General features: G+C 33.6%; 2 protein-coding genes across 4 annotated transcripts; both read right to left on the reverse strand.

Annotated features, from left to right (window-relative positions):
- Nucleotides 1-1,162: 1,162 nt before the first annotated feature.
- On the reverse strand, nucleotides 1,163-4,864 carry LOC114286321 (zinc finger protein GAI-ASSOCIATED FACTOR 1). Its single transcript, XM_028229472.2, has 3 exons — nucleotides 4,412-4,864; nucleotides 3,261-3,657; nucleotides 1,163-2,423 (listed from the first exon to the last, which is right to left on the reverse strand). Exons 1-3 carry the CDS (start codon nucleotides 4,602-4,604, stop codon nucleotides 1,322-1,324), a joined length of 1,692 nt encoding a protein of 563 aa, XP_028085273.1. The 5' UTR covers nucleotides 4,605-4,864; the 3' UTR covers nucleotides 1,163-1,321.
- A 5,850-nt stretch (nucleotides 4,865-10,714) lies between these two features.
- On the reverse strand, nucleotides 10,715-22,106 carry LOC114286320 (arginine-glutamic acid dipeptide repeat protein). 3 transcript variants are annotated; one of them, XR_003637497.2, is made up of 4 exons: nucleotides 21,893-22,106; nucleotides 19,490-20,325; nucleotides 11,476-13,651; nucleotides 10,715-11,121 (listed from the first exon to the last, which is right to left on the reverse strand). XR_003637497.2 is itself a non-coding variant. In XM_028229471.2 (3 exons), exons 2-3 carry the CDS (start codon nucleotides 20,309-20,311, stop codon nucleotides 11,843-11,845), a joined length of 2,631 nt encoding a protein of 876 aa, XP_028085272.2. In that variant the 5' UTR covers nucleotides 20,312-20,325; nucleotides 21,893-22,106; the 3' UTR covers nucleotides 11,256-11,842. The 3 variants fall into 3 exon arrangements, 1 of the variants encoding a protein (XP_028085272.2); XR_003637498.2 differs by having other exon boundaries at nucleotides 10,715-11,205; XM_028229471.2 differs by lacking the exon at nucleotides 10,715-11,121 and having other exon boundaries at nucleotides 11,256-13,651.
- Nucleotides 22,107-23,038: the final 932 nt, after the last annotated feature.

The raw sequence follows: 23,038 nt of genomic DNA on the forward strand, positions 1-23,038 counted from the left end.
AAAATTAAAGATTAATGCTCAAAAAAATGCCCAATATGTAACAAATAAAAAGTAGTCCGTCCCTCCCTCTATACTCCAAAACAAACGAGGCCCAATGACATACAAATATACTTATGAGGATTGCTTAGTACAAATTACCCATTATAATTTTAGGAATTACATGTTCATCTTTTAAAATTTTAATTCCATAATAAATAATTTTTTTATTAATAAATTACTAAATCAATTAGTAGTTTAATAATATCATAAATATATTTCAATTAGCTATTTTGATAATTTTATTATTATATAGGAGAGTGATTAGAAATTTTAATTTTTGTATTATTATATTAAGTAAAATATTTTTGACAAGGGTTATTTTTAATTTTTAGAATTATAAAAAACAATTTATATTTTAAGCAAATTTCGGGAATTGTACGTGTGATTTACCCAAAAATAAAAGAAGGAACTTTTGTCAAATTTATGTAGTTACAATATCATCCATATATATTTACCAAAAAAAAAAAAAGCACAGAAAATAAAATTATAAATTAAAATAAGATAAGATAAAATTGAGTTAAATTTTTTTTAAAAAAAATAAACCAATAGAAAAACAAATTTATTAAGCTTGAGCTAAAAACTCCTAAGTTGGTTCGGTGGCGAATTGGCCCCAAGTATTTTAGCTGGAACCGACCTATAAGTCACGCACTAATTGCCCATGAAAGGAAGCCTTTAGCCCAACCCGTTAGGCAGCATTAGATAGAGACGAAATCCAAAAATGTCCCAGTACCGACCTGTTGGCCGTGACTTAGATCTGACCCGGTAATATTTCAGAGCAAAGTCTATATTCGGTTATAAACCGACCCGACTCGAAAACTCTCCCGGGCTCCAGGTCGACTAGCTAGTGACCACAACAATTTCAGGACAATGAAATATGATCAAATTCTATTCCAAAGGCACACCAATGATAAAATGTAACCCTGTTGAATTGGATTACAAAGAGCTGCCTAGCTAATTGGATCATATTTGAACATTTTTTAAAATTTTTTGAACATTGATAAGCTGATGTTTGACAATGGCTACTTGAGGCCGATCGAGCGTATGTATGCCCAATTATGTCCTTCATTTGTACCTCGTTGCGTGGCTAGCTTCTTGCCATCTCAATTCATTTTGATATACAAAATTAAAACACAAAATGAATCATAATTAAAAACAAGAGATAGTTTCACATGTGTACATCAACTTTTATCTCTATTCTATGATGTGTTCTGTAATTTAATTCTAGGCAACTAAATTTTCACAAAAAAAAATAAAAATAAAAACATCAAACACTTCCATACTCTCAAACATCCCATATGGGCTTTTCCATGGATGGTTCCTCTTGCGGGAGTTGTTCCTGGAAAGGATTCATCACTTGCATTCTCTGTTGACTCATTGCTTCCAACACCAATCTCTGTTGTTGCTGTTGTTGTTGTACATGTTCATGCAAATTTGGAGGCTTTGATCCTCCAATTCCCAAGAAATCAACTGTCATCATATCATTAGTACCACTATCATTCCCTCCTAACCTTGACAGTCCTGTCAGATTTCGACCCGCTGGAGCTCTTCCCTGCATCAAACTAGAACTATTACTATCCTCCTCATGCTCTGTGTTGTTCATGAACATTCCTCCAAACATTCCCATCTCATTCATAGCCCCGCCGCCACCGGTTCCAGAGTCAAACAACTGGGAGATTTCTTGTGGGCTTTTTTGCAACATTGGGTTGTTGAATCCTCCTTCTCCTCCTCCTCCATCATTGATCCCTACTAGATTTGACTGCTCATTTTGTGTTTGAAAATGTTCATATGAGTTGTTATGTTGCTGAATTGCACCATATGATGATGAAGGTCTCATGCCATGTTGATCAGGACCTGCCATGCTGCTAACAAAGCTCTTCTGCATCATTGGTGAGTTGATGCTATTACTTGCAGTTGCACCCATTTGGGCTGCTTTCTGCAACAGCGCTGTCGCGGACATGTGAGCCGATCCAGATAATTGGTTGACATTTTTGTTATCTTGAAGATAGTTGAATCCTGATGAGCTATTCGAACTGAGCTGAAGAGTTGAAGGAGATGAAGATACGCTTCTCGGGCCACCGAATAAGGTACCTGAGCTAGTTGAGAACATGCCACCAGTAGGCATGTTCATGGGCTTGAATGGCACTGGAACAAGTTCTTGAGGGAAGGATTTGAGTGGGTTTTTGTGATCATAGCCATTGAATTCTGGTAACCCCATAGATGAGTTGGTGTGGGTATTGATGGGCATGGATGAGGACATGAGCTCAGGGATTTGGGATTGTAAGTTTGATCCATGCATGTTGGGGATGAGTCCTTGGTGGTTTACTTTGTTGTTTTCTTCAGCTAATGCATCGCAAAATGCTCTGTGGGTGATGAAGCTGTCTCTCCTGCACAATCACCAATTTGGTGGGCGGCTAAATTAGTTCCATATATGTGAAAAAAAAATATAAATAAATAAATAAATAAATCCTAATAAGAACAAAATATTGGTTGTCTTATGGGTTGGATTTGAAAGTTGAAAATTTAGAAAGTGGTCAATTTGTCGGCCATTTTTTAATATTTTGTTTATTTGGCCAATTCAGTCTTGATGCGAATTAATTATTTAATAGTCTTTTGAATATTATGTATTATTGTTTTTCAAATTGATAAATCTATTGACTACAAAATTATGATCACCTATCTTATTATCGATTTATATTTGTCCATTGTTATTTTTTTTTTTTATATTATAAGTAAGATTGGTCCCACTCAACTTGACTATACACAATACTTTGGTGACAAGAATTATAACCACATTTTCGTGGTTTGTAGAATTACTCATTTCAAACTAATCATATAGTAAATTTTTTATTAAGTATGACATTATCGGCTCACCTTTAATAAGTAGCTTTAAGTGTATTGTGATTTCTACTTGATCAAAAATATCACATAAATAATATCACTTGATATTTTGAAAATATCTAATAATTTTTCAAGTGTGATATTTTTTTCAACAAGAATTCATCTTAATCACCAACTTATCTAACGTATTCAAAAAAATTATTTAGAAAAACATTCAAAATTTGACATTTGCAACCAGATTCATTCTAAGAATGTCTCCACAATAAATTCAAATCTACACAATATATTCACCAATCATGCCAAAGGTTTCAGAATCATATTTCAAGATGCAATTAACTTAATTTATGGACATGTAAATTTAAAAAAAACTAAATTAAGCAAACCTGGAAAAAATGGTTCCACAGTCACATTTGTATTCCCTCGTGCCACAAGTTTTCTGATGAGCTTTCCAGTCAGACTGCACTGCATATTTCTTTGAACACTTGTCACATTTCCATTTTTTTTCTCCGTGTTTCCGGCTAAAATGCTTCTTGATACCGGTAAGATCTCCCAATGCTCGAGCTGGGTTGTGGTGGACACAAGTTGTCTCAGGGCATATGTATACTCGTTTTCTCACCTCAGTGCTTGTTCTTTGCTTGAGCTTCCATGGAAGGTTGTGACCTCTTCTGTGTAGTTGGAGGTTTTGGTCCCTTTGGAACCCTTTGTTGCAAATCTCACACACAAATCGGTTTGTCGCCATTAGTGTTGTTGGTGATAGAGCAACAACTTCAGCAGTTGGATCTATATCCACACAAAAAATAAAATAAAAATAAATAATAAGAAAATTTTAATTTGCAAAATTCTAATATGGTTCATGAAATACAAGTGAAAATGATAATAGAAACCCTAAATTTAGCAAATTTCATCTATGACTAGTGCCTCACCCACTCAATTACAGTTTCAAAAATGAAAAATAAATAAATAAAAAAAGAAGAAAAGAGTAAGAAAAGTGCAATCATGCACAGTCCCAAGCAATTATTGTGATCTCCAAGCAATTATTGAACCCTTAGCAAGACAAACAATCTTTTCTTTCCAAAATCAAATTCTATGATAAGTTTTATTAATTTTGGTGGTTAGCAAATTGAACAAAACTTAGTTAGATATGGTTATATTATTGGATCGGTTAAGTTGTGACGAAAAGCTTCTAATATCATATTTGATGATCCAACTGCCAACTAAAACTTATAATTCTTCAAAACAAAAGTTTCAAATTTTAAAACCACCTTTATTTTTCTATTCTGTGGTTCACCAAAACCTTGCCATGCTCCAATATTTAAACGAGGCCAACAAAATGCTAGATTCGCGTAACCAACTAATCGTGTTTTAGGTCAAAACTCATACCAGGTAATTTAAAATTTAATGAATATCATATTATTTCGAAAGACATGACAAGTACAATTAGTCGGTTTAGTGAGGCATGCACCGAGTTAAAAAAAAAAAAAAATGTACAATTGGAAACATAATTGAGGTTGATGAGGGGTGTTTCAAAAATTGCCTGGAGTTCCCGGTAGATTTCTTTTCTTCTTAAGAAGTGATGGTTTAGAGGTTGATCCATTGCTAGCAGTTGCAGTAGGGGAAGGTCCCGAACCTGAGCCATGGAAGTGACTTTGAAGCTGCTTTTCTTGAAGCTGGTGGACTTCTTCTTCCCCTGAAGAGAAACTCCCATCATCACCTGTAATATTTGACATTAGAAAGAGTTTTTAGCAAAACTTTGTTGTTTCTTTGTTTATATAACAGGGTAGCTATATTAATAGCTCGTTTTTTGGTGAACACAAAACCAGGAATCTGATCTCAGTAGAGGAAGACAAAAACCAGAAAATTCTCCTCTTTTTCTGGTGAGGAATTTTTCTGGCATATGAAGAGCACAAGTTGGTCTTTCTATGGCTTATATATAATAGATGTAGTGTTCATAAGAGACAGTTTGATAGGGAAATACCCCCCTAACTTTGTTGGTATTAAAATTTAGCATTGCCATATAAGTCTAAAAATTAGATTCAATTTTTAAATTCTACAACATGACAATCAATTAAGATATCTAAGGTAATATTTTTTCTCATATCGTTTCAATTATCAACCAATCATATAACTTACACATCATTGAGTCTAAAAAATGAATTTAAAAAGCAGACTTGAATATCATTTTTTATTAAAAATTGCCCCCACCCCCTAACATATATATAGATATGTCATAAATTTCACACAGAAAGTTTATATATAATGATTTGGATAAATTTGAGCCTAGTACTTTAGAACAAAGAGCCATTGAAATTAAAATGCTTTTGATTACATAAATGACACTAGCACATCATTATTATGGTTACATTTTTTCAAAAAAAATAAGATAAGATATTTTCAAAAAATTTCTATTGAATTGTTCACTTGAATGATATGACAGTGATATTTTTATAAATACAATACAATTTGATGGATTTTAAATTTTAAAATGATAGGATTATAACCTAACACCTTATTTGTATATGTTTTTTATTTGGATATCATTAAAAAAGGTTTTAAAAAAAAGAGAAAAAATTATCCAATTTTCCGAAAGCATTACACGACGGTGTGCTTAACTAATGATGTTTTTGTAGTTTTCACATATAATTTTATTTTTTTAGGTCAGGTAGTTATTCATCAAGGTGTTTCGAGAAGACTACATAGTAGGTGCCTCTATTTCCACACTACATTTCATCTCAAGGCACACTACTACTCAAGACATACTTTTAGTAATTTGATAAATAAAACATTTGCTCAATACATATCACAATCTTCCATCTTTACCCTCACTCACACACTCCACCCACAATCTTCCATTTTTACCCTCACTCACTCACACACGCACCCACCTATCCACAATCTTCCATCTCCTCCTCCATTCTCTATTTCATTGTCGTCCCAGTCTAAACCAGCGGTGAAGACCCATTCTCCTCCAATATCTGTTTTACCAAAGACGTCGCCGGTGGTGCTCGTTGTTGTCATCATAGTAGGAAACAACTCCACATTGTAGATACAATAGGTAAGAATTCTCATTTGGCTTAGATTTTAAGATTTTATGTACGTTTTTCCATTACCATGAGCATTGTATTTGAAATTTTATTTTTCGAACCGTTCGACACTGTAGTTTTGAACATTAACCATTTGTCCGGATTGATTATGTCAAACGATGTAAATTTGTTCGACATTTTAGTGTCAAACATAACTAAACTATTCGGAGGTAGACTATCGAACATAATCATATTGTTCGAAATTAGAGTGTTGAACAAAATATAATTGTCTGGTTCTGTACTTTTGAACGGACTTATCCTTCATTGTTTTTTGTTTCATTTTTAAAAATGGATGACCCTTCGTGTATTTCATTCACTGCCTTAGAGAGACGACATCGTGCATTAACAAATCCTGCTCGTGGCTGAGGTTGAGTTCAGGGTTGAGGTAGAGGTCGGGGTGATGATATTGAGAGAGAAGATACGTAAGTAACGTTTCAGATACTTGGTGTGTATTGTATTCATTATAGTCCTTTATAGTAATTTTACAAAAGGTGTGTATTATAGCCCTTTGTTTTTTGTGGTCTTTTTTTCATAAGGTTAATATTTTAGTGATGTGCCTTGAAATAAAAGATGGTGTGTAAATAGATGCTCTCCTGAGTAATTTGGTGATTATTTAGTACTTCCGGAGTATGGACATGTGGTACTCCATAAGGTTTTGATTGATGGAGAGACACAAGGCCCACGATTTATGTTGGAGATGGGGGACAACATGAGACTAACTAATTGGTGATTGGTTTGAAGTGTGGACATGTGGTGCTCCGAGAGTATTGAATAGTTTCCTTGAGTAATTACTCCTTTTAAGAGATAGTGGAATGCAAATATTAATTTAGAAGCATGATAACGAATTGTAGCTTTAAAAAAACTTTCATGCAGTTAATGATTTCCCCAAATTTAATTAAATTTGTTATCTAATTTTATACTTGGAGCAACTTCATCATTGAAATAATAATATTTTAAAAAGCAAGTCGGTGTCAAACTTTAAAAATTGTACATTGAGAGTGTCAAGTAAACTGTGTTTTCTAGCTCAACTAGTGGTTTGATTGCTGAGAAAACTTATTAGAGAAAAAGAAAAGCTAAAAAAAAAAAAAGTACTTAAACATAATCAAATAATTCAATCTAAATCCATCTAGGGCCCCCCATGATGTAACTTGCATAGAGTATGATGAAATGAAATGAATTTATATATATATATATATATAATTGGGTGGTCCATTATACGAAATATATAAAACCTTAAATGTTTGTATCATTTAGTAATTCACCAAAATAGATCAGAATTAAAATGATATTTCAGTAAAACCTTAAACCATGTGTCGTTTTGTACTTTCTCGAGTTGAGTAAAAAGCAATTTTTTTTTAGTTTTTTTTTCAAGGTTAAAAGAAATTGTAAAAACCACATACTTTCAGGAACAACATTTTGCAAGGGCATGGATCCATATTTATTTGGGAAAATATCACATCACTATAAAAAATAATTACCAATCAATTGAAAAGTTTATAAATATTAATAATTAAATTTATAAATTTTTTAGTGTATTTGTATTTTTTTCTACATCTCGTTGGGGGTATAATTCTCCCTAATTACTTTAGCAATGGTTATATTATATAATTAAAGCCAAACCCTTTTGTCTCATTTGATCCAAAAGATTAAACAGAACAAAATGAGTTGGTACAATTTCTTTAACGTTAACGTTTTAATTTAATTGTGGGGACATAAAACATGTTACTATTTTTTTTGATGAGGACCAATGACACAACACAAAGTTAATGCCATTTTTTTAATCAGAAAAATTCAAAGTTGTTGTCATTTAAAAGTGAAAAGGATATATATATATATATATATATATTTTTTTTGTGCCAAGAAAATTTACGAGTCTACAAATCAAGGTTTTAAACAGTGATATCAAGAGATAAATTGATATGTGAAGCATTAGAATTTTCATTATGTGCCTACCCTAATATTGTACTAAAATGAAATACTCAAATCTTTGAAAATGTTATATGAAAACATTTCAAAAATCAAGTGAAGAATAATAAAGCCATGTATGGATGACACTGATTTTGGCCTTTGTGTTTTCCAAGCTGGATTTGTTGAATTTTAGTCTTGTCTGCTATGGGTTTCCATATATAGCTACTGTACAAGTTGATTGAAGCATTCATTTCACTAATCAGTAAAATAAATAGTAGATCTTATAATTTGTCATATATGGCCTTCTTGTTTTTCTTTTTTAAGTTAGCAAGTACGTTTGTTAGTTGAATTTTTTCTTTTTTAATAATTGGATGTCAAGGCCAGACTAATTTATACAAGTTGATAGCCTAATATTTTGTAATATAATTTTTACACAAAATTTTAACCAAAAATATCAATGTGATATCCAGATTCATTCTATACATAAATTCCACAATACACCAATTAAATTTTAGCCACATTTCTCAATTTTGAGTAAATTTCTTGACAAATTTTTAAGTGTTCATGTCTTTCTTAATGCTATACACCCCCCCCCCCCCAAAAAAAAAAAAAATCAGAATATTTAAGATTATTCAAATCTATTTTTGTGCAGGGATTCAGTGCAATTATCTTTACTGTATTAGGACCAAGTAAATCGACTAAAAATTAAAAACAAGAGACAGAAATTAGAATATCAAATATGGCTAATTTCTAAAAGTCCAGTCAAGATAATTAAAAGACCAGTATGATCTGATCATCCTAGTATTTCAAATTATCATTAATTTCTCCATCACAATCTACTAATAATAATTAAGGACAAAAATTTCACCTGGTTTTTATCGATGAATATCGATGTATCTGATGAAGCAACATTAGCACAACAATGTAACGACAGACATATTATTCCAACATGATTTCCCATATTTTTCTCAATTATATTATGATTTAAAAACCCAATTAAAAGATTATTAGAATAGCATTTGGAAGTTGGTACATTGCAAATTCATCATTAGTAAGGCCGAACCAACTGCTAATTGACATAAACAAAAGAGTCCCTTGAATAAAACCAACATAAACGACGTCGACGTCGATAAGCATACATTAATTGTATATTAATTATTTGTTTATGCATGTTTTATGACAAAGATGTTTTATTTAAATAAAGCATTGGCTAAGTCTTATTCAATTTCATTGATGTGGAATGCAAAAAAAAAATATTAAAAACACAAAAGAAAGAAGAAATGGAAAAAAAAAAAAATATTTAACATTGTAGTTGTGTTACAAGTAAGACCTTTGTCAATTTGATGTCACTTAGTCATTTCATTAATACTACTAACTTCTTCCATTTTTGATTAATTAGATGGTAAACAGTGCACTATGGCCTTTAATAAATATTTTAATCTATGCTTGAGATTGGTAGTTACAATTATTTAGACTCTAATAGTACTTGCAAATTACTGATAGTCTGGTTGTAAATGAATTATTCTGGAATGGATCGTAAACTTAGATGTTTTAAGTTCGACTCCTGAATACACATGGGTTGCAGGTGACTCAGGATTCATGATTTATTTTGTAGGGTAAGTCCAATGTGGCCCTGTCTTGAATTGGAAAGGTTCCCTATAAAAATATAAAAACAAATAAACAAATGATTAGAGTTTAAATAATTAGAAACTGAATCAGCCAACTATATTTAATAAATTGGATGATAATGAAATCTTCAGAATATTATTTTGAAGTGGGGACATATGATAGATCAAGCTGGCTTAATCAAAATTTGAAACTTAGGCCTTGTATGGGAATAAGTTTTTTTGAGTATTTTTTTGACTTTTTAGTTAAAATATGATATAAAAAAAACTTGTGTGTTTGGAAAGAATTTTTTTGACTTTTTACGAAAAGAGGTGTAGTAAAATAATATAAATAATTAAAAGTGGTAAAATTGAATTCAACCCGTGAGACTTCACCTGAACTGCTGTCAAGTGAAGTAATACCAAGGACAATTTTGCAGCATGAAGTAACCTGTGCCTTGAGAGAAACATGGGGGTTGTTGACAAATTTATCAAGAAGGTGCATACGTACAATTTTTTTTTTTTGTATATAAAAATATTTTAAAAAATCTAGCATAAATACAATAAACGTATAAAAATATTTTTATAAATCTTTAAAACATTAACATACAAAAAGTACAAAAAAAAAACTTTTTTTTGTATTTCTTAATTTTTGTAAATATTTGTGTTCACATATTTTACTTTTTCAATACATATACAAGAAGGTGCATAGTACACCATCTTCGATAGAGTTACTGTGCATAAGGTTTGTAGGCCACTGTGCATAGGTCTGTAGGATAAAAATTGTAGGCATTTTGATTTTTTTGATGACTTTTTAACTTTTAAACTAAAGTTATCACTTATCAAACGAGGCCTAAGATGCTGAAACTATATGCTAATGAACCTCCAAATTACTTCAGAAAAAGTCTCAAGGTCTCTTTTCTTTTAACCTTTTTCTTTGAAGTAAAGAGCTTTCCTGCTTGCATTGTGATTGCGAATCAAATGGTAGGGCAATCAAAAAGGGGTTCTTTTAGACAAATCAATAACCCTTTTGACTCATAGTAAAGATGATCTTAAAAAAAGACATAAAAAAGAAGAAAACCTAATCTTAAGAGTCATCATCACTACCTTTATAGGGTGGTTTTTTTTTTTTTTTTTTTTTTTTTGGTAGGAGATTTTCTTGACCTAATAACTTGAAGATTATGAGTTCAAGTATTAGAACCGCCACTTTGTGCATTATGCTAAAAATTAGGTGTGTATTCAATCTTTTTCCTTTCAAACACACATTAATGTGTACTAATTGAGTGTTATTTTTAAAAATTTTGATTACTAGATCATGTCTCAAGATTCTATCTTACAGTAAAGAGTACATTAGGACAAAGATGACAAAAGAAATTGGAAAAAAAAATGTTTGACCTTTTTTGGGTCATGTCTAAGTTAATCTTCTCTCTTTTGGAGCATCTAAGGATATCCTTCATGAACAATGTTTAGGGAAACTCGCACATAGTCTGGGCCAAGATTAGGCTCATGGGCAATCCAGTGTTTACTCTGTTTTCATCTTGAGTCCAGAGACATTGGGGTGGGCCAAGCTAGTTCGGCATTTTCTTGTTTAGGCCTTCCAAATGGGGATAATATTCAATCCAGATCCTTAAATCAGGCCATCCAAACGCCGCCTATAATGGTAAAAACAGTCATCAACTGCTTGTGGGACAGATTAAAGGAGGACAGGAAAGAGATCTGTGATCTTACCGTCCCACCTAAAGAAATTCAAGCACAATGGTTAAAATTGCAACGACAAAGCAAGAAATGGTTCAAACTTAATCAATATCCAGAATCCCATTGAGGAATCCAATGAGAGCCAAAAGCTCAAATAGGGTATTACTCAAGTCGACAACAAAAATTAACAAAGAAAACTACTCATTATTGATGGAGGTAAAGTATTAAAGACCTATCCAAAGGATAAAAAAGAGGGTCTTGAAAATCAGCTGTACTTATTACAACATGATGGCATAGTAATGGGTGTTCACCTTTGTATGACCAGGCTGCACAGTTTCAAGAACTTGGACACTATCAGAGTGATTGAAACACAAACTTTTGCAATCCACATCAACATGATCAGCACTTGAAATACTTTTCCTGTTAATCTTCAATTAGCACCACTGCAAGTTGTGTTGGGATTGTGTCGAAAGACCTTTGAAAGTGAATCGAGTCTTAGGAAACCTCTCACCATTTCATGTTCTAAGCAACAGAATCCCAAGGTATATACATACATACTTCATATGGCTTTGATAACACCATCAACCCTTCAAACCTTTCTGTTCAGATCATTCCTGAGACTCGCTAACCATGTTAATGTTACAATGCTGCTCCATCCACCACATCTTCTATATTGCACTATGCAATATCATTATCTGCACAATCGTTTAAAGTTGAATTAGCATCAGACTTGCCACGGACCAGTCGAGAAGACCTTGACATTGAATCACTTTGAGTTTGACCATCCACACACTTCCTCTTCTTCTTTGTGCCAAGGAACCCACATGCAATAGCCTCCAGTGCCTTTGTCGTCAATGGCCTGTTTCTTGTACTCTGCCTCCGACCATTCAAGGCAGGTTGTTGCTCTGCACTAGCTCCACCATTCGAGGACTGCTGGCTTGTTTCAGGCAGAACAAGTGACCTATCTTCACCCAAATCATCATTATTGTGCACAATGTCTGTGATGATGGTTTCAACATCATTATTGTGCACAATCTCTGTGACGATGGTTTCAACATCATTATCGTGCACAATGTCTGTGATGATGGTTTCAACATCATTATTGTGCACAATATCAGGGACGATGGTTTCAATGATGGTTTCATCACTTCCTGAATCTTGAGGGATACCAGGAAGGTTCAGGTCAATCATAGTCTCGGGTTGAGGCTTCTCAAAAGATGGTTCTGTGACTAGATCAACAATGCCTTGATCACTCTCATCTGGGTTCTCCAGAGCCAAAGAACTGCAAGATGATAAAGTTTGAGATGGACCCACTTGAAATTCCATGCTCTGACATATACCAGGCGAGTTCAAACCATAAGTAGATGACTCTTCTTTTAGCTTGGTGTCTGTGGGGATGTTTTCAACTATGGGGCTTGATTCTCCAAGGCTACAAGGTTCCGCAATGGGGGCTAGATAATTTGACTGGTCAGATCTCGCCTTCTGACCAAACCGAAATTTCATCATCCCCTTCAACTTCTTTTTGGTGCACATACCGGTGCTCCAATCCTTGTGATTTCCCCCAACTAGAATGGTCAGATCTGGACCATTAGGCAAACCATTGTCTCGAATGCTATTTAATTCTGGTGAGTCGACAAATGTTTCGCTCTCAGTTGTATCTTCCGCTGGGTTTGAAGCATTAATTTCCTCTGCTTCATATTGAGATTCATCAGAGGAATCTTGTTCGGTTCCACTGGAAAGATCAGAGAGCATAGATATATTTCTAGTGTCAATGGGTAATGTTCTCAACTCTCTGAATTTGGACCCTCCTCCATGAAGCAAACTCGTATCCACTATTGTAAACTTCACGAGATCTCCATTGCAATTCGAAGCAGGTGGTTGGAGATAACAATGGCGTTGCCAGTTCATCAAACTATCTGGGCATTGTTTTACGGGCAAGTCTGATTGATATTCTTCCTTTTGTTCGCTGGCTTTTTCTGCTTCAACTTCAACCTCGAGAAGCCCAGGGTCTGATGCAACTTTATTCAAGACATCACTAACAGAATCAAAATAATGGTTTCCTTTGACAAGTCTCCTTCTTGAGAACTTCTTAACACCCGGTATAAGAAACACTAAAGAATGCTTCGAACTGGCAAAACAATGATGATCCTTAGGCTGTTCAGAGTGCCATCCTCTTGCTAAAAGACGTGGCCATACTGCTTCCCAAAACAGATCGTTTGATCTGGCTTTGCTTAACCGGAAATCTCCTGTTAAAAACTTGATGATATCCCCTGATGTAAGAGTGGAACATGCTTTGCCAATTGGGATTTCAGGACGAACAGACAACAAATTATTGGTCTTTATAGGGTCCATAGCAGTTCCAGTGAGATCTTGCTTCCCTTTGCCAATACCTACTGCTGCTACAAGAACGCCGACACCAACTGTATCCTTTAAAGTAAAAACGTACTCCTCCAGTGAAAATTTTCCCTCTCCAAATGCCCTAGAGACCTGCAACAGAGCCAACAAATAGCAACAATATTTGAGTCAGAGGCAAAAATAAAAGATCAAATCAAAATCTCTACTTCTAGAAAGAACCATTCTCACTGTGGCCAAAAGAAAAGGGGTACAGGGGATAATAAGTCTACAGAGTGACCAACATTCATAGCAAGACTCTTTGCAGAATGAATATTCCCTATAATTAGAAGAAGAAAAAAATTCTGATACATTTATCAAAATTTCATGGAAGCAATTCGATTTAAGAAACAAATTTGCTAATTCACGGTCCAAAGAACTACCACATAAGTGTGCATGAAACATTTATTGTTTCTTGCATTCTCACTATTCAAGATGCATCAACTCAGACATCCGCTTCGATGGATGCACCAGAACTTAGTTTTATAATGTGTTTGCGTGTATATATGTGGATGTTACTATTCACATCCATCTTCAACTATTTTCTGCATGGATATAAGGTGATTGTACTAATCTACAAAAAGAGAAAAATAAAAAATAAAAACCTTCTCAATTTTTCTTTCCCTTTTGGTTTTGGAAGCGTAAACCAAACGCAATTGTGTCACAGTGAATTTTATAACAGAGGCACTTCCACAACAAAAATATATATATATATACTACTTGCATGATAAAAAATTTCTCTCTATACATTGCAAAGCAAACCTAGAGAGGCAAGCTGACAGCAGCCCAAGTACAACATATAGAAGTAGATTTGTACATGCAATATAAATCGAATTTTTGAAGAAAATTTATGACTTCCAAATATCTGTAAACGTCAAAAGTACAGAGATCAACTCTTTGCATGCACCACATAATATTGCCAAAGGAGAGTGCCCTCTTTCTCTTCTATTCTATTAGTTCAGGGTCATTTCAAACAGATAGTTTTAGTTTTAGAACTTCAATATTTTAACCGCTACATTCTATGGTCTTTTCATTGTCATTAGCAGGTGATCTTTCTAAATACTCTAGCAATTATCCCCCCATTTGGCAAGTTCAATTGCTAGCATATTCTTCTCAAAGAATACTCTAGTGACCGTTGCCACCAATAATCGCTACGATAGGAAATTCACAGACAAAGAAGACCATCTGGTCCTGCATTGCAAGATGATAACATGGAGGAAGCACCAGTTCTGAAGGATGCAACCCTGGAATCAAACCAGAACCCTTCTACCACAACAGTAACTAATGGGGAAGAAACTAATCAGAAATATTTCAAGCAGGTTTATGGAGGCTAAGAACAGGGAAATGTTCTTCGATACTGTTTTTTTAATAAGAAAATCCCCCTTTCATTAATAAGACCTTGATTAATCTTGTAAGTATCAAACAGTCACGCCTATAGGCCTTTGTAATGTTAGTTAAAAGATCATGACCAAGATTATTGTTCAAATGTTGAGACCTATGCTTGATAAATTTATTAGTCTTTGTTAGCCTAGCATTATTCCTAGGAGGCAGACCTCTGACAATAGCATTATTTCCTAGGAAGTTATTCATACCCTTAGAAATAAGAAAGGCAGAGATGGGGGCACGATCTTAAAAGTCTTCTATTTTTTATGTGCCTTAGAATGGTAAGCAATTTCCTTTCTTTTCCCATGGAAGAGGGTTTCAACAGTGTCAACCCTCTCTCCCCTTATCTGTTTGTGCTAATGCATCCATATTAATTAACCAAAAGGTGTTCTAATAAATGGATGGGTATCAAAGACTCTAGAAGTGTCTATTCAAAAAAAAAAAAAAGACTCTAGAAATGGTCCTAGATTTAGCCATCTTTTCTTTGTTGATGATGTTATGTTGTTTTCTTAAGCTAATGATACTAATTGGAAATTATTATAGATATACTTTGAAAGATTTTTGTGTTGCTTCTAGTAAAAAAAAAACTAATTTTCAGAAATGTAAACTTCATATCTCTCCTAACATTCCTAGAAGAAATGCTTTGGTCATTTGCTTTAAATGCAGTATTACTCTTCTAATTTGGATAAGCATCTGGGAGCTCCCCTCATTCATGATAGAGTCACTAAAAGGCATTACCATTATATTATTGAAAATATGCATACGAGACTTTCAAGATGGAAAGCCCATGCCATATCCTTCATGATCAGATCCATCCGTATTCAGTCTGTTACCTCAACCATTCCCAACCATACGATGCAATCCTCTGCTCTTCCCATGAGTATGTGCAACAACCTTGATTAATTAATAGAAACTTTAATAAGAAAGTGTCTTGTGAACTGGGGGACCTTGTGTTCAAAAGCAAGAGAGGAGTTCTGGGTTTAAGAAAAGGCTAAAGCTAGTAATCACCTGGACCAACTATACAAACTGGGACAGAGAATTCATTCTGAAAAAAGCCCCCTCTAGATTAAACTGTTGAGTAATCACAATATCCATAAAGGGCTTTCCAAAAGGAGAGCCTCTCATTCCTGGAAAAGCATAATAAAACTAAGGCCGTGTTTGGATTATGGATATGGGTAGGGATTTGGAAAGGTAAAGAAAAAGGCAAGGGAAATAGAGAAAAAAATTAGCTTATATTTCTTTCATATTCCTTTCCCTTTCCAAATCTTTACCCAAATCCATCATCCAAACACAGCCTAAAAGACCTTCTCAAAAGAGGTGTCAAGTGGATTTTTGGCAATGGGAGAGATATAACCTTATGGAATGATTGATGGCATGGTAACAGTTATCTTGTTTACTTCCACCCTGAGAAGGAGACTGATAACCAATCCAATGTAGAAACTATAAGGGGGACTGGGGCTTTCTAATATTGTTAATGCTTTGAATATCACCTCAATTGGATAGCATCAGGAGCATTCATTTACCTAAATTTACTAGCTAACCTGATACTCCTAGCTGGACTGGAAAATAACAGTGGTAAGTTTCATACTAGCTCCACTTATAATCTGCTTGCGAAGGAATCTGAAAGCAACGAAGATTGGAGGTGGCTTTGGAAACTGCAATTCCCCATGAAACTTGAAAGGCTTCATTTGGATCATTCTTCATGGTGAAACAATGACTAATAAACAAAGGATTGCTGAGCTCTATCTTTTAATTCTCTCTGTCCTACATAACTTATATGAGGAGGACATCAGTCACCTCTTAAGATATTGAGCTAGCAAAGCATTGGAAATATTGGACATGGAAAATCTTAAGAAATCCTTGTAACAAGACTAAATTCCTTGGAATATCTCCATTTGTGTCACTGTATGGCATATTTGGAAATTAAGAAATAAAGGTGTTTTCAAGAATGAGAACTGTGACATTCCTAGCACTGTTAGAGTCATCCAAAAATATGCCTTCAAAATCAAAGTTCTGAGTAAAACCAGACATGTAAGACTTATCAAGTGGGATTTTCCTCATGAAGGGAAGCTGAAGCTCAAAAGTGCTGGTAGTGCAAGCCTGTTTGACAACCAGATATAGGGTACTTGGGCTGATTCTCCGTTCTTTGAAGTTTCATAACCCACATGAAGAATTGTACCAGACTACATACATTTACCCAATCATATCTAAAAAGCCTAGTGTATTAATCATCCCCATAAAGTCAGCACCAAGGAAGGCTGATTCGATAATCAATTTCATTGGGAGTTGTGCTGAGTTTCAGAACTTGTACTGGTCTCCTTTTCATGGGGAGGAAGGGGGTATTTTGGCATCAGATGAACCCAGCTTAGTAAAGAGAACTCATAGAAGTTTTGAAACTTGCATGCTTTCCCATTCCATCCATAGTTTCCTATTAAATGATCAACAATGCAATATATGGGTCTCCAAATACCAACAAAATTTCTACTCCACCATTTTAGCTTTTTGAAACATTATCTTACATTTAAATCTACCAAGTATTTTAAACAGAGATCGATTTCCTCTTTCATGTCTATCAATTCAAATCAAACCAACAATCTTAGACGTCATCACTGGTCTTCTTTGAGCATGTCCATATTCAGTCAACACTTATATTTCTTATCATTCACCCCCATAAATTCCTAAATGCCCTCATGCAAAGCCTTAAATATAGTTTTTCCACCTATCCACCACAATCTCCAGCATAGCACATTCATACCATGGACAGTCAAAATTATGATCCATAAATCATAGGGGGTTGTTGCCAAGAACCCTGTCAAATTACTAATACGAAATGAACCTAGATACTAGATGATTGAATTTTGTTTCAATGCAAGGCACAATTACTTCTGGCCCAATAATAGACATGTAAAGGAGGACATGTTCTCAGCTAGAGATCAATTCTATCTCTAACCAGGAACATACTTTATGCATGATCTTAGCCACAACAAGTGGGAGAATTAACTCATCAAAGGAGAGATGGCACTAGCAACAATGGGCTAGAAGTGAATTAACCAAACACTTTAGTCTTAACTAGGAAAGTAATCCAAACTAGAAAATTATTATTAAAAAAAAAAGTCAAAACTATGATGGAACTAAACTAAGACCATCTCCAAAGGAGACGGCAAATGCAAATTGCAGTGCCACATGGGCAGGAACCCACTCCAACAGACACAAAAAATACAGCAACGTTGTCATGTTGAATCTCACATAACAAACAGATCATTTTGATTATAAAAAATAATGATATTCGTGGGGCTCGTGGCATCCATTCTCAAGTCTCTACAGTAATTTCCCATTACTTATATTAAGATAATAAAGTTTGCTACTTCCATTGGAGTGAGTGCCAAATCTCAAAAGTAGCAAATGGAGGTAGCAATTCTGCATATGGGTTAGCAAAGGAAACATTAGCTAACCACGCTTGCTACCTCCCTTTGGAGATGGTCTAAGTGATAAGGTAGTTGACAATCATAAGTTGGCCAAACCATCAAGTTGGGTTTCCCTTCTCAATTACTAAACTAAAAAGATGCTAGCTAATCCACCAATGGAAAATTCATCATGTAAATATTGAAGGGAATCGCCCAAGTATATAAATTAATCATCCATATTACCACCAAGTACGAACATATCATTTGTCCTTTGAGAGAAAAGTAGTCCGTAAGAGGAGGAGATTTAAATGAAAAGGTCAAAATTGCCAACCAGATGCTTGGCAAATTGAAGGGAAAAATTAGAGTGTTTCAAACTGATAACAAGCAATTTAGAACACCTAACCTAATGGTGTGAAGTGACTACGAAGCAGAAGTACAACAACGGAAGATGAGAACACATACACGGGTGAGTATAAAGTAAAGAAATGCTCAGCAAAACCAGATGGAAAAGATATTGAAGTGAAAAAATAAATAAATTAAAATTAAGAATAAAATGATTTGTCCTTCAAATTACGTTGATAACCAAGGCAAACAAACAATAAGTGGTCTCCAGACACACACTGTAGCATTGCGGCGTGTTCATTCAATTAGACATCTGTTACATTTGGCAACGTTCTTTTGTTTAATAGCACAATAAATCTTTTGAAAATTTTGTCACATAGGAGAATTCTCTGGCTTGTCTAAAGAAAATATGACATGAATGACATTTGAAAGTATTATTGCCGATAGCGAATAAATTCACAAATTTAGGAAAACTTCTGCACTTCTGGAAAATAAAGAAACAACACATGATTCTGAAAAAATAAAATAAATGAAGGAAGAAGATATGATTTGCTGTATGCAAAGTTACCAAGGAGCCTGGGAGTTCTAGAAAAGATTTACATCCACACGAGCAACATCATTAGGGGCTGCTCAAGATCAAATTTACGAAATAATGCAACATCGAGCAACATCATTAGAAATTTAGGAGAATTGTAAGTGACCTGTGGGTATGAGAATGATTAACAGCTGACATATTTATCCAAATATATTAAACCCAAGAGGTAAATTTATAATCAGTAACAGGAAACAGCATTGCAGTAATTACCTCCCTCAACCTATTTTGGCATTCTTCTGACACATGAGAAGACAAACGTGATAATAGTTCCTGCTGCCTCCAACCTATGAAAATTTTTTGTCCATGTATACACCGTCTGCTTCTCATCTTTCGGCCCTCTGACCATCTGCGGTGTTCATTAGACCTGTAAAACTTTCCATAGTAGTATGAAAGTATATCCCCCATCTCTTTACTCTTGACAAATGTTTTCACAAGAAGAAGATCCTTTCCAAAAATATATAAACCAAGGAGGAAACTATCATGTTCAATGGCCCTCCAAGGTTCACCTAGCAAGCCAGGAAGAGGGACATAATAACCATTGTCCGCTCGATCCAACTTAGTTTTCTTTTCTTCTGGTGTGGCAAAATCAACGTCCATCTTATCACCTCTAATTATGGGATGAATAGTTGACAATCCTATTTCTCCATTGTCCAATGGAGTATGCAAAGGTTTAATTATAACTTCACTTGCTCGAAAAACTGTCCAATTTTTATCAACTGCATGATCTTGATTAGCACGAACCAGAGACTCCTTTTTTACGTTTTCAATTTCACACAGAGCCCACATAATTTGAATGGGTAACCCCAGTGCAAAACAGTTTGGAAAATCGGACATGACTCCTGTATCAGTTGGTTTCTTCATAAGCCGGCGATGATAACAATCTATCATTAGAGGTGGAATTTCTGCCTGGTACTGATCTCCTACTCGAGGAAGTACCAATGGATCTCCAAAAATATCACCCACATTGGAAGAACATGGAGAAAGGAACTGCTCGGCAGATTTAACTATAGTACCTTCCACATTATCGTCCATTTTATTGAATCTATCTGTCAAAGATGCAAAAGAAATTTGAACTTAACAATCAAAATGCAGACAGCTTAAACTTGTAGAATGACCGCAAATTAAAAGATTCCCATCCACAGCTTTCACTAACTAGCATTGAAAAATCTTGGCTCAACCAACAAGTACAATCAATTAGGAACTCCCCATTACTAAAAGGTGGAGGATTTTTTCCCCTCCTAAAATGTGAGGACTTAACCACCTTGATCACAAGTAACAACTATGCAGCTGCTAAAGTGGGGCTCTTCTAAGCATCTTCGAGTCCTCCCTTGGGATTGGGAAATTCATAGCACTGAAATCCTAAAATCTTATACAATTATGTCCAAGGTATAAAGAAAGAGACCATACTTAATTATATGATTTACATCCAAAAATTGACTACATTTTGAGATAATACAACGATGAAAATTTCTTGGAAGCGAATAGAGCCTTGAATGTGTATATAGATTCAATACTGTGACAGGATTAGATCCCAGAATGCAATACACAAACACCAAAATTCAGATGGAGTACAAACAATAATGCCATGATGGCATCTCATGTATCAAAGGTCCACAGCAAAAACAAACAAAACAGCATACCCCAAAAATGACTGCTTTTGATTGACATATTGATTTAAAGATTAAAAAGAAAACAAAAAAACAAAACCCTAATTAATGTTGTTAACTCCTCTGACAATAATGTACCATGATTAAATACAGCAATTAGGTTGAGAATCCGGTATTTGCTTGCATAATCAAATATGCTTTCAAAAAACAGAACCAACCCTGAAAATCTTAAAAAGGGAAAAGGCAATATAATTAACAGAATATGCAGACAAACAATTCCCCATATTTCGCATTGAGAAAATCACTGAAGAGTGGTTAATCTAAAAGGTGCTGCAGACAAGCTTCCCGAAAAAAGATTTACAAAAACCGAATTATCAAAATGTAATCACCAAGAAAATTTACCAAAACCCATACCCATTTTACAAACCCAAAAAAGAAAATTTTGATACTAACACACACACTCATGAATTTGAATGAAACATGACTGTAAAAAAAAAAAACACACAAATAATAATGAAATTTAACAAGAATAATCTTATATAACACACCAAACATAACATTTTCTGGACCAAACTAACAAACATTCAAGAAGAACAAAGCATCCAAGCAATTCAAACCCGTGGTTTAGTGCTAATCCTGGTTTAATCACACACAATTCTATGTTGTTGGCACATTAACAATGATTCGAACAGTACATAGAAGTACATCAAAAATCAAAACAGTAAGTAAACTAGAAAGAAACAAAGCAAAACATTGAGAAGGAAAAATAGTTTGAGAACACAGAGGAATTTGAACGTGAAAACACACGTGTAGAACAAGAGCTGTGTAAATGGGTCTTCATGATTATGCATCGATTGACCTTTAATGTCAACCTTTCTTGTGAAAATAAAAATAATAATAACAATGATAACAAAACATAAACAAAAAACAAAAAACAAAAAACAAAAATTACAAATATGTATTTAAATAGATATGGGTAGAGAGAGAATGATAGAGCAAAATTTACCTGACAGAGAGAGAAGTGAAGTTTCACGAGCACGAAGGTTGAGTGGTTTGGGACTTGTAAAAGAAGAGAGAGAAGAGAGGGCAAGGCAAAGAAGAAAAATAAAGAAACCAAAGTTGTTCACTCGCTGTAGAGAGAGAGAGAGAGAATTAACGCTTGCTTGCTCTTGGTTTTGATTTTACGAGAGTAACCACGCGTTGGTATGTAGACAAGGCTCGATACTGGGATTGAAAATTCTTTTTAAATGACTTTTGCTTCTTCTATATGAAATAAATAAATAAATTTGATGGGTTTTGGCTTTTAGAAAATATTTTTTAAAAAAAATTGACTTTTTAATATTTCATATTTTTTTTTGTTTTCAATAATTTTTTTTTTTAATTTTTAGACCTACCTAATATAAATACACTTAAAAAGTATAATATTTGTAAGAAAATCTTTAAAAAATTCATTAAATACCAAAAATATAAATAAAAAAAAAAAGAGAGAAAATACATTTTTTGTAATTTTGTGTATTTATTAATTTTTTAAAATATTTTTTATAAATATTTTACTATTTAGATACATATAAGTAAGGTGTATCTAAAAAAAAATTGCTTAAAATTTTAAAAATATTCACTAAAAATAAAAAAAATATATAAAAAAAATAAAAAAACTCAATTTTCAGAAAACTAAAACTAAAACTAAAACTACACACACTGAATACTATTTATTGCTTCGTCCGTTTCAAAATATTAATCTTTTATTTTATCATTTTTCTTAATTTATTAATATTAATATATACAAAACGTATAATTATGACAATTGATATTCTAAAAAAAATTATACTATTTTAATTTTAAATCAAATGATAGTTTTGAAAATTTAATATTTTTGAATTATAATAATTGTATTACTAAAAAAAATTAAATTCTCCAAAAGAGACTAATATTTTGAGACGAAAGAAGTATGTACTTTTATTTTGAAAATTATTAATAAAAGTAAGGTGTATAATATATATTTAAAATTAATGAGACGGAAGAACAACAATATTATAAATTCAAACTTATGAACCTATAATTTATCAAAAATAAATAAAATTTAATGGTTCAAATTTATTTATTTATAGACTCCGCGCTTTATTAATTTAATTTCTACCACGTAATTATATCC

Source organism: Camellia sinensis, chromosome 14, assembly GCF_055761805.1.
Source record: "Camellia sinensis isolate YWXY chromosome 14, ASM5576180v1, whole genome shotgun sequence".
Lineage (NCBI taxonomy): Eukaryota > Viridiplantae > Streptophyta > Magnoliopsida > Ericales > Theaceae > Camellia > Camellia sinensis.